The sequence below is a fragment of the Ictidomys tridecemlineatus genome, chromosome 1 (genome assembly GCF_052094955.1).
Source record: "Ictidomys tridecemlineatus isolate mIctTri1 chromosome 1, mIctTri1.hap1, whole genome shotgun sequence".
NCBI classification, from domain to species: Eukaryota; Metazoa; Chordata; class Mammalia; order Rodentia; family Sciuridae; genus Ictidomys; species Ictidomys tridecemlineatus.
The window spans coordinates 17,900,869-17,918,909 of NC_135477.1; the positions used below are offsets into that span (position 1 = coordinate 17,900,869).

Consider the following 18,041-nt stretch of genomic DNA (forward strand, 5'->3'; position numbering starts at 1 on the left):
TTACCTTCTTTGTCCTTGTGTTCTCCGGGTCGGAGGACTCTGTCTCTTTCTCCTCTCTGCCCACTGACTGGGGGCTTCCTTCCGTGCCCTCCTGCTCCAAAGGAAGAACAGAACAAACAGAATCAAGAGTGAGCAGAGGCAGGGAAAGAGGGAACACCCAGAGAAGAACGCCACTGAGCACGGCTGGCCCTGGCTGAGGCACTTCATGTCCCTTATTTCCCCTTTCCTTACGGAACCCCCCAGACACAGCCGTTGTGATCATCCTGATTTCACAAAGGAGGAAACTGAGGCTCAGAGAGGTTAAGTAACTTGCTCACAACACACAGAGGCAGAGAAATGTCTTAAAGTCTGGTCTGACGTCTTCAGGGGGCAGAGTCCTTGGTAAACTGGATGGGTTTTGTTTGTTTGTTTGTGTTTGTTGTTGCAGAGAGGGTGAATTGAAGAAGCCAAGGGTAAACTGAGTCCAGGTGACCATCCTAGTGACATCTCCCCAACAGACCCATCCTGCCCCTAAAAATATCACATGTGGCCACTCGTGGGCAGGGAGGGGCTGTCACCCAGGCAGTGCTTCTCACCTCTTGTGCCCTGTCTCTGTCCTACAGCCTTAGCCAAGCTCACACTCCCTTTCTTGTCTCCCTCCTTCCGTTCCTTCCCCATTTAAGGTCCTCCCAGTCGTGAGAAACTGAACACCTGAAAGCAGCTGTTTGGCCCCGGAAAGAGGCTTCTCGCCTTCTACAGGGGTCAGCCATCGAGAGTCCACAGGCCAGACCCGACCTGCTGCCTGCATGTGAGCTAAGACCGGATATTATAATGTCCAACAGTTTCATCTTAAACAGTTACATAAGTTCCCACATAAAATCCTCACAACATTTACCGTCTGATCCTTTGTGGAAAAGGCTTGCCAATCCCTACTTTAGAAGTTTCTCCCATGACTTTAAGCTTTGGTCATCAAATCAAGGACTACTCCTGGGACTTCCTGAGGGCAAGTTGCATTTTCTTGACATTTTTGGCTGAGACTGGTTCAAAATAAATGACCCCAGCTCTAAAGACTTCCAACCGGACACGCCCCCTTGGGCTGACAAGGAGCCAGTTGGGGCAGGCGCCCAGGGCTGACCGCCCAGGGCTGACCGGTTTAACTTGTTAGGACCAGACAGGAACGGAGAGTTCAAATTGTCAAGGCTTTGTTCTTCTCAGTGTTTGGAGACACAAATTCTACCAAAAGCTTTGGCTCAAGTCTTCTGACTTAAGTGTGAAGGGGCTACAGATAACCTTTTCAGCCATGGGAAGCCAGGGCTTCTACCAAATGTGACCACTTTTCTTTATTTCCCTTAATAAATTATTCATGTCCCTCCCCTGTTAAAATAAATAGTCCTTACCCTTCACAAGCAGTCTGTGCAAAAACACATTCCTAAGGACAAGGGTCAAGCTGGAAGAAGCAGGGACGGCCTAGGGGACCTGGCTGGAAGTCCCCAGTGAGGCAGAACCCTACCCTTCCTCCCTGTAGGTGAAGGAACAAGGCAGTGCCATCTAGGGCTTCCTTCTGCCCTGGGGTCATTTCCAGGTAAAAGACAAATGCACCCATGTACCCAGCTGCCCCACACCAGCTCAAGAATAAGTATTAAGTCCCAACAATTTCCAATAGAGCCCTGCTAAACCACCTCCTGACTGGTCTCCCACTTCTGCTCTGTACCCTCTCCCAAATCTACTCTCTCTAAGGCAATAAAGAATAACCATTCTAGGGGCTGGGCATATAGCTCAGTTGGTAGAGTGATTGCCTTGCACGCACAAGGCCCTGGGTTCAATCCAAAGCACCAACACACACATACACACAAAAAATTTGAAAATGCAACAAGTATCATATCTTCACTTCCTTGACAAAATGTTTCATTTGCTTCCCTGGCATTTAGGATAAAGGGAAACATCTTTAATCTGCCTACAATTGCATGATTAGTTGCTGTGCACAAATCAGCCTCCCCTCCCAGCATGCTGACCTGGCCCTCTGCTCCAGCAACACAGGCTTCTGGCCACACATGGAGCCATTGCATAGGCTGCTCCTTCTGTATGACCTTCCTTTTCACCTAGGAAATACTTACTATTCCTTCACATTCTAACCCAGGGACACCTCGGTTCCTTACAGGTACTGGCAGTGCCATCCCCCTTTCTCTTCGGCACTTCACACTGATGCTGTTCTGTTTAAGAATGACTTCATTAGCAAGTCCTTCTTCTAGATGACTGTAGGCTCCAGGAGATCAGAAGGCAGTGCTGCTTTACTCACAACTAGTGACCATGGATATTGGTCAATAAAAAAATGCATTTGATAGAAGAGGTTGGGGTGAATAACAAAATGCACCTGCTTCAGAGCATGCTGGGGTCTCTGTATGGACAATATAGCTGGTTTTTCCATGTATTCTTCTTATGGATTGTTTATGCTGGGGTTTGCATTCTGAGGGTCTCTGGGCTGCAGGTGATCCACAGACATGTTTTGGTCTGTACAGTTTGGAAAGCATGGGAAACTTCATATAGATATCTGGACTTGGGTCTTGCTCCAAGAAAAGGAGATCTAATAGCAGGAGGCAGGCATTCCTAAATGACAGTTATAGACTACAGCTGAGCAGCTGCTGGCTGCCCCCCGACAGACAGGCACCAGACATGGTCCCAGCACTCCCAACTGGCCCCACTCTTCCATCCTTCCCGGACCTGCCTGGCTTCCCTAACCTGAGTGTCTGGGTCTAGTAAAATGGATGGCTTCTTTCCCATGCTTTCTTTACTCAGAGACATGATTTCTTTCCTTCCTCCTGGGGTGCCGTGGTCAGGACTAAGTTTCATGTATGGACATAGCCCCTGGAGAACACTGAGTAAGTGCACACCTGGGCTTCTCCACTGTGGACACTCTCTCCAGAGAGCTCCCATCTCTGATGAGCACACACTCGTTAAAGTGCTACAACCACCTTGTGACCATGTCCATTTTATAATAAAAAACAACGAGGCAGAGAACAGGGTGTGCCCTAATTCTCAGAAGCCAGGCCTTCGCTGTCAGTGTCTTGGCTCCTTCCTTCATTCTCTCAACCATGCTTATCAAATGCCTCCTCTGTGCCAAGCCCTATGCCACGAACCAGGACACAGCTGTGGACACAGCAGACTAAGATTCCTGCCTCATGGACATTACACTTGGGGGGGGGGATGGGTGAGGACGGATGCTAAAGAAAATAAAGAGGCTGAGTGATTAGCACTACCCAAAATAGGGAAGTGGAGAAGTGGGTTGGTGTGTTTAGACTTTCTGCAGTGGCTAGGGATAAATTATAGCCAAGAGTAAAGACAGAGGAGGTGGGAACATGCTAGGTGGAGTCTGGGAGTGGTCAGCTCCTTGGCAAAGGCCCAGAGGGGGAGAGGAGCCTGGTGAATTAGAAATGCAGTAAGGACATGTCCTCAGCAGGTCCCTGCTGCCTTCATTCCCAAGTTCAGTCATTTCTTATTAACTGACTTCTGGGACAGCCCCATGGTGATCCGGGTTTTTCTCAAGTTCATGATATGGAGTTTGAGAAAAGAATAGAAAACTGTGTTTTTCTATTATTCCGACTCACAGTGTTGGTGGTCTGCCCAGCTGCAAACCCACAGAAACAATCTACTAGGGACCCTGATAAATACTTAGTGACCCCCTCTGAGGACTACAGAGGCAAAACCAACTAGAAGTGCAGAATTAAGGGAAGTGAGGGCTTTTCTGAGCATCTTTCTGGCTCTTGGGATGACTCAGAGTATGTGTCCCTGAAATGGACAATATTATGCAAACAATGAAGCAGGGTAGGAAAATCAGAAGGTCTCAGAAGTGTGGGTAGGAGGGCAAAGGGGAGCTCTACCCCTTTGCCAAGGACACAGGGGTGTGCAGGTTGGATTGGTGTATGAGGCCTGGGCTTGCGTTCCACCACCTTTTGCTCTCTGTTCCTCTGAGTCTTTTGCTGAGGCATAGTGCCGTCATCAGCACCTTCAACACTTCCAGGCCAATAGAGCTGTCCCTTAGTATCCACAGGGATGTGTTTAGAACTCCCTTCCTGCACCCAAATCTGCAGATGTTCAAGTCCCTTACCTAAAATGGCACAGGATTTATATATAATCTATATGCATTCTCTTATATACTTGAAATTGTCTCTAGATTAAGATCTAATACCATGTAAATATTGTTATGAATAGTTGTTACACTGTATTGTTTAGGAAATAAAAACAAAAAAAATAAGTAAATAAGTCTGTGTATGTTTAGTACAGACTTAATATTTTACCATCAATGATTTCAATCCATAGTTGGTTGAATCCACAGATCCAGAACCTGCAAATATAGAAGACTGACTGTATACTCTTCTTAAAAACATCTACTGGTTGACTAGGTCCTCAAGATTCCTTTCAAGACCTTAGCAAGGCACACAATATCCTTCATGAAACTACCCTGTCCGTTTCCCTAATCTCATCTCCTGTTCCTCCCCTTGCTGCACCAGTCAACTTTAAAACAGGCAAAAAAAAAAATTACTAGGTATCCTTTCAGTAGAACACTATTGAAAGTGTTCCAGGATATCTGATTCTATAGCGGTCAGTACCTTTCATTATCTTGAACTAAGCTATTTCACAACTTTGTAAGTTGCAGAAAACTGATCAAGATACAAATGATTCATGATTCTTGTTCAGAGAGATGCAAATGAATTTTATCTGGTAGAACTGCAATTGATTCCCAATCCTCTGTGGAAGAGGCCAGTTTTTTTTTTTTTTTTTAGTTGTTGATGGACCTTTATATTATTTTATTTGTGGTGCTGTAAATTCAAACCCAGTGCCTCACACATGCTAGGCAAGTGCTCTACCACTGAGCCACAACCCCAGACCAAGAGGCCAGTTTTACATCATTTGTCATTTGCAAATTCGTCTCAGCATTCCTGATTGCTTATATACTTTTACATCTTATAGGTCTCTATTAATTAACGAATTGAATAAAATCTTTAACATGTGTTCACTAAAATCTTTACACCAGAATCATGATTTTACTTTAAAAAAAGAACCAATCATCTCTTAATGTGCCCTAAAGATGTAACCACATGGAGTATCTCCAGCTTCTTTACCATAGTCTTTCATTTTCACTTTTGCCCTTGCTATTGCTTCTTCCAGGAATCCCAAATTGCTTTTTGTCCACATTTAATACCCAGCTCAAATATCACCTTCTCTGTGCAGTTTTCCTCTTCTTCCTGGGCAGAGTTGATTGCCCAAAGAGCACCTAATCCACTGTAAATTCCAACATGGTTTCTGTTGTATGCCAATTATTTTATAGGTCTGTCTCTACCATTAGACCTTGGTTTCTGCATAACACGGGCTATGTCCTATTCACTTTTGAAATTCCCTGTGCTTAGCGCACCACCTGGCAAGGTGGTACTGCACCCATGCACATAGGAATAAAGAATAAAGTGCCCAAAAGTATGACTTTTTGGTGTTTGTGGAGTTGAGAATTGGGTACCTTATTTGGACTTAGTTGTTACAAACTCCTGGGTCAGGGTGACTAGGAGATAGGTATAGAAGATTTTAAAAATTCAGTTCCTTATGCAGAAGCCAACCCTCTACTATCCCACCCCTACTTAAAAGTCGGAGGCTCTGGCAAGAAGGAAGCATAAGTCAACTCAGAGTATAAACCCAGTACCCAGAGTCCTGCCCATGACCCCCACCCACTGTGGGAACTGAAGCAGTGTGGCAGGGCATAAGTCTTCTTGACACTTGGATGAAAGTGCCAGCCAGTCGTCATGTATTTTTATTAAAATGGAACTAAAGCCTTGTGGGCAGTGTCTGTAGAAACACACCACACCCTGGGCACCCAGTATAAAATTTAGCGGGTGGTGACCGCTTCTCATATACCACTCTCATCAGAACTCCAAGATTGGCAGATGCTTTTGGCAGCAGAGAAGACAAAGTGGACCAAAGTGCTAATCCCCTTTGGCAGATTTCGTGGGTTCAAATGCTCAGGGCCACTCTACCTGGACAAACAGGACTACAGAAGGCCTTCACCCTATGTCCCTCCCTAATTTCCTATAAAGTAAACAGGGTGCGGTGGGATTGAAGGCCAGACTGCCTATAATTGCCCATAATTCAGGCTCTTTCACAAGAAAGTCCTTGGGCAAGCAATGTAGTTCTCTGTGCCTCAGTTTCCTCATCTGCAGTAGTAATGATACCAACCTCTTAGGCTGGCAGTGAGGATGAAGTGACTTAACTGAGAACACATGTGCAGCACAGTTAGTGCCTGGCATACAGCAGCGTTCACTCTCTCAGTGAATACTCAGCATCCTTAGGTTCTGCTCTGGGACCGGCCTTGCCTTACCAAGGGAAGGAGATGGCATCATTACCTCATTCTCGGCCATTCTGCTTTCTTTTCCATCATCGGCTCCTTCTTGGTCTCTGTCAGCTCTCTTGGTTTTGTTTTTCTCACTCTGCTTGGATGCAGCACCCTCGGGGGCCCTGGTGACCTTGGGCCCTAGCCCATCTTCCTTGCCAGAGTCATCAGGGTGGAGGTGTCTGCTTTCCCGCAGCCTGGCCTCCTCTTTCCTCCTGGACCTCCCAGGGGCATCCTGCTGCTTGAGGTACTTGTCCGACTTGGCCTTGGGCTCTTTGCGGTAGTGGCCTTCCTCCCGGCTTTTGTAGCTGGATGCGGAGTGGAGGGGGTTGGGGGACCCAGACCTGGGGTACTTGTCCCGGTAGCCCCTCCCTCCTTCAAGTCGCTCGTCCAACTCGGCTTTGTCCAGCTGTCGGGGGTAGTGTTTGCGATCATGTGCCCATGTGTCCGTCCTGTCCCTCTTGTCCTCCCCGTTCTCCCTCCAGGGGACTGGGTCTCTCTCTTCCTCCCTCCTGGCAAAAGGAGAGTGCTCCCATGAGTCCCGGCCATTGCCCCAGTCACCGCGGGAGGGGCCTGGAGGACTGTGGGAAGAGCTGCAGGAGGTGAAGCTTGGCGTGTGCGACCTTGGGGAGAGTGACCGGCTCACGGGGCTGCGAGACCGGGGACGTTCTGGGCCATATCTGTGAGGGAGCAAAGGAGCGGGATTTAGAATCTGCCTGTTCCCCACCCCGTCCCACCCCCACCTGACACTGGCATTCTCAGTCTCTCCCATGGATACACTGGGCATCACCCTACCCAGCTGGACACTCTTCAGTCACAACTGTCCAGAACCACAGGACGTGGTCCAAGAGAAGACCTGTCCTGCCTACTGGCTTCTACGAGGAGGGACTTTCCCTAAGCACGGTACTGGCCACTCTCTCCCCATTGGTCATTCTGCTCCTGGGAAGAATAATTGGATTGGTTTAGTTGGGCCCTCTCCTTTTTCCTCTTGGAAGTGAGCTGTGCTCAGAGACTCAGTGCTCAGAGACTCTGGGATTCTGGGGGCTAGGGGTCCGAGATGGTCCTTGTCCAGCCTGGGTAAGGCTGCCTAACCCTGGCATTCAATTAGCCAGTCCTTTTATAAGACTTGAAGCCACCCCTCTATCAGAATATAAGTGACATCTTGGCTTCTATTTTTCTCATTTAGTGCTTATCTCAATTTGTGAAGATTCTGGGCATGGTAGAGGGATGCTAATTTGTTGGTGAGTGGCAGTGGGGAAGGGTGAACTCAGAAATTTCAAAAACAAAGAATTAAGCAGGTATTGAAGGGTTGAAGGAGACCTCAAAACTAGAACTTTCTTATATTTGAGATCAAGAAACCAAAACCCAGATAAAGATCCCAACCTGCCTGATCCCCCTCTACTCTATCACAATACTGCAGGCTGCATGATATGGCCTTACATATGTTGGTTAAAAACCCAAATAACCACAAATTTTTAAAAATACACAAACATTTTAAGCATGAACACTTATCACACATACACAGATACGCTCTAAAGCCTGGTTATTAAGCAAACCAACTGAGCCATATGCCTGATATCCTAAAAGAGTGGACAATTTTCATTTGGTTCTCAAATGTTGGACAACCATGAAGCTCTTACTGGCCAGGGGACCACGCTGCCTTGACCATCATGGAAGACAAACATTTGGGCGCTGACCTCTATAGTGAGGTTAGAGCGCCATCTGTGGCATCCCTGGGTAAGAACTACAGACTATGCTGGCCCCATGACCACTCTTGCCTGTTGCCCATGTTGATTGTCTTCAGGACTATCTTTAAAAGGGAGTGACCCTTATCAGCTTGTAGCTGCAGCTTTGCCTGGTCATCAACTTCAACTGGAAGAAATGAGTTGGAAAAATGCACGTATTCAATGTTCAGAGTAAGTGTGCAAGTAGCTGGTTTTTTTTTTGAGACCATCGGCATTCTTTTTCATCTGTCTATATTCAGCTCATGAAAAACCAAGAGCTGGCTCTAAACAGAAACCATACCCTCACATACACGCCCACACATAAGCACACACGCACATGTATGCTCAGGCTGTTCTAGAAGAGCACAGATTGCCTCAAAGGGCCATGTATTAACAGGCCTTTTGTTTTATTCCTACAAAGGAAAAATAGCCTAGCATTTTGCATTCCGTTGATGTTAACCCAAGCAGCACTTTTGAACTGGTGCTTTTCATTGGGAACATGGACAGGTAGAATCCAGAAGGGCAGGTGGATAGGACAGGAATGAGGATAGGGCATGGTGTGACTCAAATCCCCTTAACAATGAGAGACAGGAGAGTGTTCCCACTGCCTTGAACTGTCCTGAGACCCAAAGCCTCACCTGTCTGCTTCCCGGAACATGTCCCTCTCTCTCTGGGAGTGGATATCCTGGATGATAGCAGCCACGGTTTTTCCAGGTTTCTAGGCAAAATCAGAGAGATCACTATCAGATCAGAGATGGCCTCACCAATGCCAGAGGGCAGCAGCAGTGACTCTGGTACTATAGACCACCAAAGGGGGAAAGTGCCTTTCATGAGGAAGAAAAAAAGGCCGAATCCAAGCGATGAGGAGTGTGAGCACCATGTGGAACGGGGCAGGGCTGAGGTCCTGAGAATGTGGCATCCACAGAGCTGGGGATAAAAGGAGCCCAAGTTCACCACCCACATGCTAAGGATAAGCAGTGTTCCTTAATCCCCATCTCCTTCCTACCAAATTAAAAAAGAGGGAGGGAGGGAGGAAAAGGAGAGACATTATAAACTTGGAAAGAGACTTGAAGGTCACTGAATGCAGCCTCTGCCCACAGACTCCTGCATACCTCCAGGCTCACCAGCCACATTGTGTCCCATGCAGATGGTGACTCCTGGAGTTGAGTGGGGCTCAAAGTCAGAGAGTTAAAGAATCCTGAACTTGACAACCGACACTTCACCTCCAGGTTCCTTTCCATGCTGCGTGACCCCTTCCATACCTTATTGCTGTGTATCCATACATAGGAATGACTTGGTGCTCAAGGCACATCTGTGAAGTGGGCATGGAGGGCTGTTTCACAGATGAAAATGCCAGGCACCCAGAGGCTCGTCCCTTTCCAGATCACTATGTGCTGGCTGGGCCTGGACAGGACCAAACCAGTCCCCGAATCTTAACCAAAGCCCTTTCCTAAACTCTGAGTGGACAAATAACAATAAAATAATAAAAAATAAATGCTTTCAAAATACAAATTTATGAGCACTGAAGAAAAGGCAGAAGCATTTCTCAAAAGACTGAATAATTCCCCCATTTAATAAACAGGTATTGAGCAGGGTGACTTTTATGGTACATGTTACGTTTCAATAAAGCTTATTAAAAAAAAACAGGACTAAAAACCCTCAGTCTATAATGGCAGACCTGATAAAGATTTTTATTGAGAAATTTAATCAGTTTTTTTTTCAACTGGGGTGTTCTAGCACCAAGCTATATCCCAAGTCCTTTTTATGAGGCTGCCCTTGAACTTGTGATCTTCCTGCCTCAGCCTCCTGAGTAGCTGGGATTTCAGGTATGCATCATGGTACCCAGGCTCTCAAGTATTTTTTTCCCCATGTAATTCCAAGAAACCTTAAGTCACTCAAACTTCATGAACCATCATGTATCTCACTTTATGGATAGGGAAGCCAGGTTCAGAAATGTGATGTAGTTGGAACTAGAATCCTGTGAGTACTCTAAGCAGCTCAGCTGCTAACATGTGTTACTGCAGACACGGAGGCCCTGACTGGGAAACATGCAAAGTAAAGAGGAGAATGAAGGGGGAACTGCCTACGGCTTCGGGGTGAGAGGTCCATGCTAGGACACAGGGAAGAGGTATGCAATGTTCCATTCAGGGAGGGATCTCTTGTCAACTGAAGATGCAAAAGGAAAGAAAGTGGAAGAGAAGGCAGCTGACCCCACCCCTGTGGTGTAAAGACACAGGAGGTCAAGAAACCAGCCAATTCCTGCTTGACAGTAGGTCCAGGAACTTAGCCCTACTTGGATCAGCCACCTCAAAAGGCACCTTGTAACTTTGATGAGTGTCCCTCTATGTCCACCTATAGCTATAAAGGTTGGCCCTTTATGGGAATATGAAAAGTGCCACTTCTACTAACTAGGTCACTCAGAATGTGCACAGTCAACCAGGACCTCACCCATTTGATCTGGGCCACACAGCGCCCAGGCATGAGCAAGGAAAGAGACTGGGCTACTGCCCTGGGCTGAGAAGCCTGCTGCCCAAGCTGCCTCCTGTCTCCCTCCGCCCCACCATCCCACTTAAGATCACCGGTTCTTCAGCCTGGGTGATTGGTCACCTTCTTGTAGTAGAAGGGACCACACAGTGGAAGCTGGCTACTGTATCATCAAGGGAAAGGCCAGCTGGGATGCTGCTTCACAGAAAGACCCACTACAGTGCTGCCCTCACGCAGGCCAGCGCTTGATGAGCAGTGGAGCTTGGGAAAGCCAGTCGGAGCCATCAGGACCAAGTCCATGCGATGAGATTTGCCATCACTCCAGAGGCCACATCCTAGGTCTCAAATCTGAGGTCCACATTACCAAGACAGAATAGCAGGCAAAGGCTAAAGAAGGAACCCCAAACTGGGTAAAACAGACATGGCAACTTTCCAGAATATAAAAGTAAAAATTCCCTGAGGAGTTTAGATAGGGGACTTTTGTCCAAGGTCCCAACTATCTTCGCTCTTTTGGAACTTCAAATCCTCCTGATCATTCCTTCCATCCCAGAGCCAGGGGAGCACAAAGACTCACATGGAACAGGTGCCCCATAACACTCGCTCCAAGATGAATGGCTGGAGAAACAGAGGCATGGAGATGCAGAAAATTAATTGGCAAGACAGAATGCAAATAGTACATGCTGGGGCTAGTGACCATAGGCATTGTGTCCCCTCCAGAGGATCAGAGGGTCAGTTCCACTATTAGAAGTGATAATTGCAAACTGTTTGGCACTCTCTGATCCAAACACCCGCCAGCTGCTATCTGAGAAGGGGACAGAAATGACCAAAGATTTTCAAATAACAGAACTGACTTCTCAAAGCTCTAAGAAAAGCCTGTCAACCTTTCTTTCAGGCCAGCTTCTGCATTCTGTGGTTAAAGGTAAAAAGAAGACAGATGAAATAAACCTGTCATCACCTCAGAAAAGTCAAAAAGGGAGAGAACAGAGTAAGCCTATGATGCAACTTGGGGTAACTTTTTATTGAAGCAGATTTTGAATATACAAAAATAGAGTGAGGTATATGGAGGTCTGTAGACCCCTTACCCAACTTCAACAATTCTGTTCAATCTTTTTTGCATCTGTACCCCCACCTATTTCCCCACCCCCTAGATTATTTTGAAGCAAATCTCCGATGTTATTTTTTTTTTTTAATCTATCCTGTGAAGACACTGATGCAGCCCAGCAACCACACAGGGAACACCCATGGTGCTCACAATCCACACGTCTTGCTGCTTCTAAGACAGGATGAGATTCCAAGTCCCATGTCATTCCAGGAAAAGTGCTGGCTTACTGAGAGGGAGACACCATGACTTCAAATCTCAACTCAGAAAGAACAGCCCCGGCTCTACCTCCAGCTGCAGGGTGACCTAGGGTCAAGGCTGGTTGCCTGTGAGAGACTCACTTTCTCCACCTGTAAAGGTGGGATAATGAGGCCCATCTGTCATCAACCAAAAGCCACAGGGCATGGCAGGCTGCACCCATGAGAAGCTGTGGAATGCTTGCAACACAGGAGGAGCTGCTGGGGAGTTTTATGTCCTCAGACCGCTCCACAACTGTGGTTCATACCTCCAGAGTCTTGGGAAGATGCTGAAACCTTCCAGGTGAGCCAGAACCCATCAGAGCTAAGTCTTACCAAGGCAGACCTTATTGTTTCTGACATTACTGGGCACCCCAGCCTCTCCATTTTCTCTCTCCTGACTCCTTCTACCTAGAAACTCCCTAAGTAGAGGCACCTTGGAAACTTCTCCCTTCTTTTTAAAAAATATTTATTTATTTATTTTTAGGTGTAGATGGACACACAACACAATGCCCTTATTTTTTTTAATATGGTGCTGAGGATCGAACCTGGGTCCCACCCATGCTAGGTGAGCACTCTACCCCTTAGCCACAATCCTAGCCCCATTCTCCCTTCTTTATGTTCCTAAATCAAACAAAGTTTTGACACTGAACTTCTAGTAGCTCCCATGCTTGTGGACTTATCTTTAAATCTTGTATCATTTTACACTAGAACAACTTGTCTTCCAGTTACATAGTAAACCCTCCCCAAGTGAGGCCCATGTCTCATATTCATCATAACTGTTAGTATCATATTGTACACAGAGAAGACCCTCAACCACCAATTTCCCAATTCAATCTTCCCAACTGAGAGCATCATGGGCCACTCATAAGACTGCATCTCATGTCCAGAGGCTGGCAAGGCCAGTGGCTCTGAAACCAGGACCTCTGCCCACAGAACCTAAGACTATCTGTCAGTCCCACCCCAAACCTACTGGATGAGAATCTGAGCACAAGGACCCCACCCCCACCCACACACACACCCAACAACAACTCTCGGATGCAATAAGTAGAAGACGGTGGTTTAAATTCTATACTGGAGACACTATGACTCTATAATTATTGAAGAAGTCTCCAAAAAACAACCCAGCAACAAGGCCAGTCATCTTGTCCTGCTCTGCAGCGAGGACAACACTCCTTCAGAGGTGGTCTTTCCCCTTCATTCTGCACCTATTTCTTGGGCACCTGTTATATGAAAAGCTCTGCCCAAATCCCCTGAGGAATAGAATCCCTGCTTCAAAGAGAGAACGGAGAAAGAAGATATGGGCAAAGAAAATAGCAATCAGAAGAGATGAAAATACTTTAAAACCTATCCTTTCTCTCCCTGAACTTTGCCTCATGAGCAAAAGGCAAAGTTGGAGCAGAATGAGGAATCAAAATTTGCCCCCACCTCTGTCTACCCCCATGGGACAGGATGTGTTAAACCCTTTGACCCAGAGACACATGGGGATGTGGCGTTTTGCCATCTGCCTGCCTAGTAGCCATTCTCCTGCCTCCTGGTAGGAGCTGTTCCAACGCCGTCTCACTCCAGAAGTCTGTGTAGGTCTCCTGGCTCTGAGGATGGAGCAGGAGATGCAGCCAATCCAAGTATGGTCTTCCCCTGGGCCACGGAGATAGGCTCCGGGATAGGCACATGCACTAAACTAAAGCAATCAGAGTGACTCTTAGGACTCTTCCGGGTGCTACCAGGAAACCGCCTGGCTCTCTCTTGTTGAAGGAAATGGGGACATGAGGGCCAGAGCTGTTGAAGGCACTGAAGCTATCATGCCATCTAGAGGAGAGAGACTGGGGCTGCTAAGGGCCATCACAGGAGGCACCCAAAACCCAAAGCCAAGACAGCAAGAGGCAGAGAAGAGAGAAACCAAGTTCTAACGATCTCATGTGGGTACTGAATCCAGCCATACCTGCGGCCAGAGCTACTCCTGGACTTTCATTTACATGAGGCAATAAATTCCTTGTTTATTAAGTCAATAGACTCAATTGGAATAGTTTCTTCTGCTACACACAGAGAGAATTCTTGCTGATTCATGTCAACCGAAGGGCATAAAGACTGCATTGCTTTGTAGTTGAAATATGCTTTGAAATACTATCATGTAAATTATCCCATGAGACCTTCACATTGACCCTGAGAAGCAGTGTGACAGCATGGGGAGAAAAGCCCTACTGAAGATCAGAAAATGATGTGTGCTCAGAGGACCAGGAGCATCAGCATCTACTGAGAGATTGTTAGAAATGCCTTGCCCTAGACCTGCTGAATCAGAAATGCATTTTGACATGAACACCAGGTAATGTGCATGCACCTTGAAGTTTGGAAAGTTCTGTTAGAATGCTATCTCTGCTATCTCTCTCCTGGATGGGTGACTATGAGCAAATTACCTATTTCTTTCTCCGTTTTTTTTTCTTGTGTGAACAATGAAGATCATAACAACTTAATATAACAATGTAGGCAGGGTGCAAAACCAAAACAGTACTGAGTTATAATCATAGCTCTTCCAGTAACTGTGATCTTGGGCAAGTTACTGAACTTCTATTAGCCTCAGTTTCCTCATCTATAAAATTGAGATAATAATACCTGTCTGACAGGGCTGACGTCAAGATTAAAGTAGATAATGTATGCAAAGTGCTTGGTTCATCACCTGCCCCAGAGTACCAGGACTCAATTAAAGGTGCATGTTATTCTTGTACTCTTGTAATTACTATTATTATCCACCCTGCATTCTTCATAGGGTAGGGTGATGTGAGGCCCAAAAGTATAAAAAAAAAATTCTTTTTGCTTAAAATCAAGAAACTCAAGGGATAGAAAATTCCTCATCTGGATACTGAGGTTTACAGAGGTCATGCAACTTGTCTAAGTTCATCAAAGTGGGCAGGGGCAGAGCCTTTTTGGCACTACCACCCTCCAATCTGGCCTGGCTCACAGGGCTAGCTATGGTTCTTTGTTTATATGTCTTTCCTCCTGCCAGACTGAGCGCCTCATAAGCTTGCTCCATCTATGTCCATGGCATCTGGCCTAGTTCCCACCCACAATGGGCACTCAATGAACATCTGCTGAATGCCAACTTGAACCCTTTGACCTCTTTGACCCATAGTTTTTGCATCACCCCAACTCCAAACTATCTCCCTTGGTAAAGTGCCTTTGTACTTTAAGAAACTGATTGCTGTTGTTCACTCTAATTAGAAACTCATGATGACATCTCATTTGGACACCAAAGCTCCTCTGGGAACACAATGCACAAACTCAATTTCAGCTCCCAGGAGAGAAGCCAAGAGAACAGGAGCTGGCATGGTACAGAACAGGGTGGGATCTTGTACTTGTCTGATGCTTTCATTAGGGTTAAAAAAAAATGGCAGGTTCTGCCTATTGGCTAAGAAACTTCAGAGGCAATAATGCAAGCAAAGCAGAATCAAGACTTGGGCGACCGGTTGACATATTCCCCTTCTACATATATAGACTTGTCGGAATGCTAGTCCTAGCTACATACCACTAAGCCTTTGTCTTCTGACTTCAACCTTGAAGATTAAGGGCAGATTAAGGACTGTGAGTCTTAAACAAAATGGACCCTTAAGTAAACACAGAATGAGCCTAAATGCCTGGAAAAATTCCCATTAAGTGGAACAGTAGAAATCACAACTCAGAGGGTAGATTTCAAAACAAATACAACATTAACTACAATAAATCCAATGGACTAAATGATCCAGTTAAAAAGAATTCTTGCCCATCAATCAGAAGACAATGCAAAAGAAAAGCATGGGTAGATGGCTTTAAAACAGTAACAAAACAACAAGCCAAAAACAAACAAAAACTTCCCACTAAGAAGATCCAGATGAAATAGTCAATAAACATATGAAAAAGCAGTCAACCCCAACCAGTCAACCCCAACCAGTCATCAGGAAAAGAAAAATAATGATAAAACTGACACTGTCCCCAGACAGGCAGAAACTATGTACACACGTACCAAAATGACACATTTATGAAGGATAGCAGATTGTCCCTAATATGCTAAAACTAGAAAGAATTCAAATGTCCATCAACAGTAGAACGGATTAACAAACTACAGAGCCATACAACAGAAATGTATATACAATGAGAATCCCACACATACCCAACCACATGGAGGACACATACTGAATGAAAGAAACAAAACCCGAAACAATGGGAACAGCATGATTTCATTCACATAAAGCTTAAAAATAGACAAAACTTCAGCTTTTCACCATTGAACACTGTTTGGGGAGTCATGAATGGGTGGTAGAACTAGGGGGAAAGCACAGAAATGATTATGATTGTCTATATCAGGAGTGTGAAGAGGCAAGACCCCAGCAAGAGGAAGGACTCTCAGGGGCTTCTGGGTACTGATCAAATTCTTTCTTGACTTAAGTAGTGGTCTTATGGTATTTAGGAGATTTCACCAAATATTATTTTTTACATTTTATGAAATGTAATTAGCCACTCTGCTGTATATTATACTTCTCAATAAAACAGAAAAGTTTTGGGTGCCGTGTCGCACGCCTATAATCCTAGCAGGCTGAGGCAGTAGAATTGCAAGTTCTAAGTCGGCCTCAGCAAAAATGAGGTGCTAAGCAACTCAGGGAGACCCTGTCTCTAAATAAAGTTCAAAATGGGCCTGGGGATGCAGCTCAGTGGTTCAGTGCCCTTCAGTTCAATCCCCAGTATCCCCCCACCCTCCAAAAAAAAAAAAAAAAACCAGGAAAGAAAGGAAAAAACAAGAAGGAAAGAAATGCAGAACAAGGTAAAAACAAAATTGAAGCACTGTTTGGAATTATTTCGATTAATCCATGAGTTCTTCCAGTGGCTGGGTTAGTCAGGTGCTACCTTAGAAGACTTCTGTGCAGCTTAGGACATAAGTATGGAGAGGGAAGAAACAGTGAGAAATCAAGGGTGGTGATAGGCAGAGAATAGTCACTGAAGGCCTGTGTACGCAGAGCAGAAGCTGACTTCAGGGTTTATGCCTACCTCCCCCCACCAAAAGGCAACCACCGGTCCCACTGACTTCCTCCTTCGAGACTTCCCTTGTAAACATCTTCCCCTGTAAAACCATCCTTTGCCCCTGTAGCCTCAGACAGCCCTTTGCATTTGGCACTCACCTCAATGAACACATTTCTTGCTGCCTTTCCAAGTGATATCCTCAAAGGGAGTGAGTAATTTTTTAAATCTCTTCCTATACTCTCCTTCCAACAGACTTAGGTCAGTGTCTGGCAAGTAGGAAAAAGTTAGCTGCTACTTGTTGAATGACGGAATGAATGACAGGATGCCTTACCTTCAGCTGCAATTCCTTATATCTCTTGGACATCCGAATGAGCAACTTCTCACCATTGATCACCGCAGATTTTTCTTGATAATACTGGACCATGGCCTGGGCAGCTTCTGTGTAAGCCATCTCTAAAAAGGCCTAGAAGAGACAGGAAGGTCTCAACTTCACTGGTCTTGAACAAAATTCTGTACGTAATATGAGTCCACGTGAATGAAGTTCAACATCATTTAACTCAGCTGTCCCACTCCTCGGCTTATACTTAAAGGACTTAAAAACATCATACCATGGGGACGCAGCCACATCAATGTTTATAGCAGCACAATTCACAGTAGCTAGACTGTGGAACCAAACTAGATGCCCTTCAGTAGATAAATGGATAAAGAAAGTGTGTACATATACACAATGGAATATTACTCAGCATTAAAAGAGAATAAAATCATGGCACTTGCAGATAAATGGATGGAGCCGGAGAAGATAATGCTAAGTGAAGTTTGCCAAGCCCCAAAAAACAAATGCCAAATGTTTTCTCTAATATGAAAATATTGATATATAATGGGGCTGGGGAGAGCATGGGACAAATAGATGAATTTTAGATAGGGCAAAGTGGAGGGAGGGGAGGGAGAGGGACATGAGGGTTGGAAAGACAGTGGAATGAGATGGACATCATCACCCTAAGCACATGAATGAAGACGCGAATGGTGTGAGTCTACTTTGTGTACACCCATAGACATGAAAAATTGTGCTGTACATGCATAAGAAAAAAAGAAGAGGTATATATATATATATATATATATATATATATATATATATATATGAAAAGAATAGGCAAATCTGATGG

At 45.5% G+C, this 18,041-nt stretch overlaps 1 protein-coding gene across 2 annotated transcripts in view; it reads right to left on the reverse strand.

The window, feature by feature from the left end:
• Rbm20 (RNA binding motif protein 20) overlaps positions 1-18,041 on the reverse strand; it is a 180,961-nt gene that overhangs the window by 17,093 nt on the left and 145,827 nt on the right. Inside the window, exons 7-10 of one of the 2 annotated variants that reach the window (XM_005320667.3) lie at positions 17,210-17,341; positions 8,712-8,791; positions 6,363-7,029; positions 5-91 (exon numbers count right to left, since the gene is read on the reverse strand). In XM_005320667.3, the coding sequence (XP_005320724.1) occupies positions 5-91; positions 6,363-7,029; positions 8,712-8,791; positions 17,210-17,341 (966 nt within the window). The remainder of the gene's footprint in view (positions 1-4; positions 92-6,362; positions 7,030-8,711; positions 8,792-17,209; positions 17,342-18,041) is intronic. The other variant, XM_078050317.1, reaches the window with a different exon arrangement.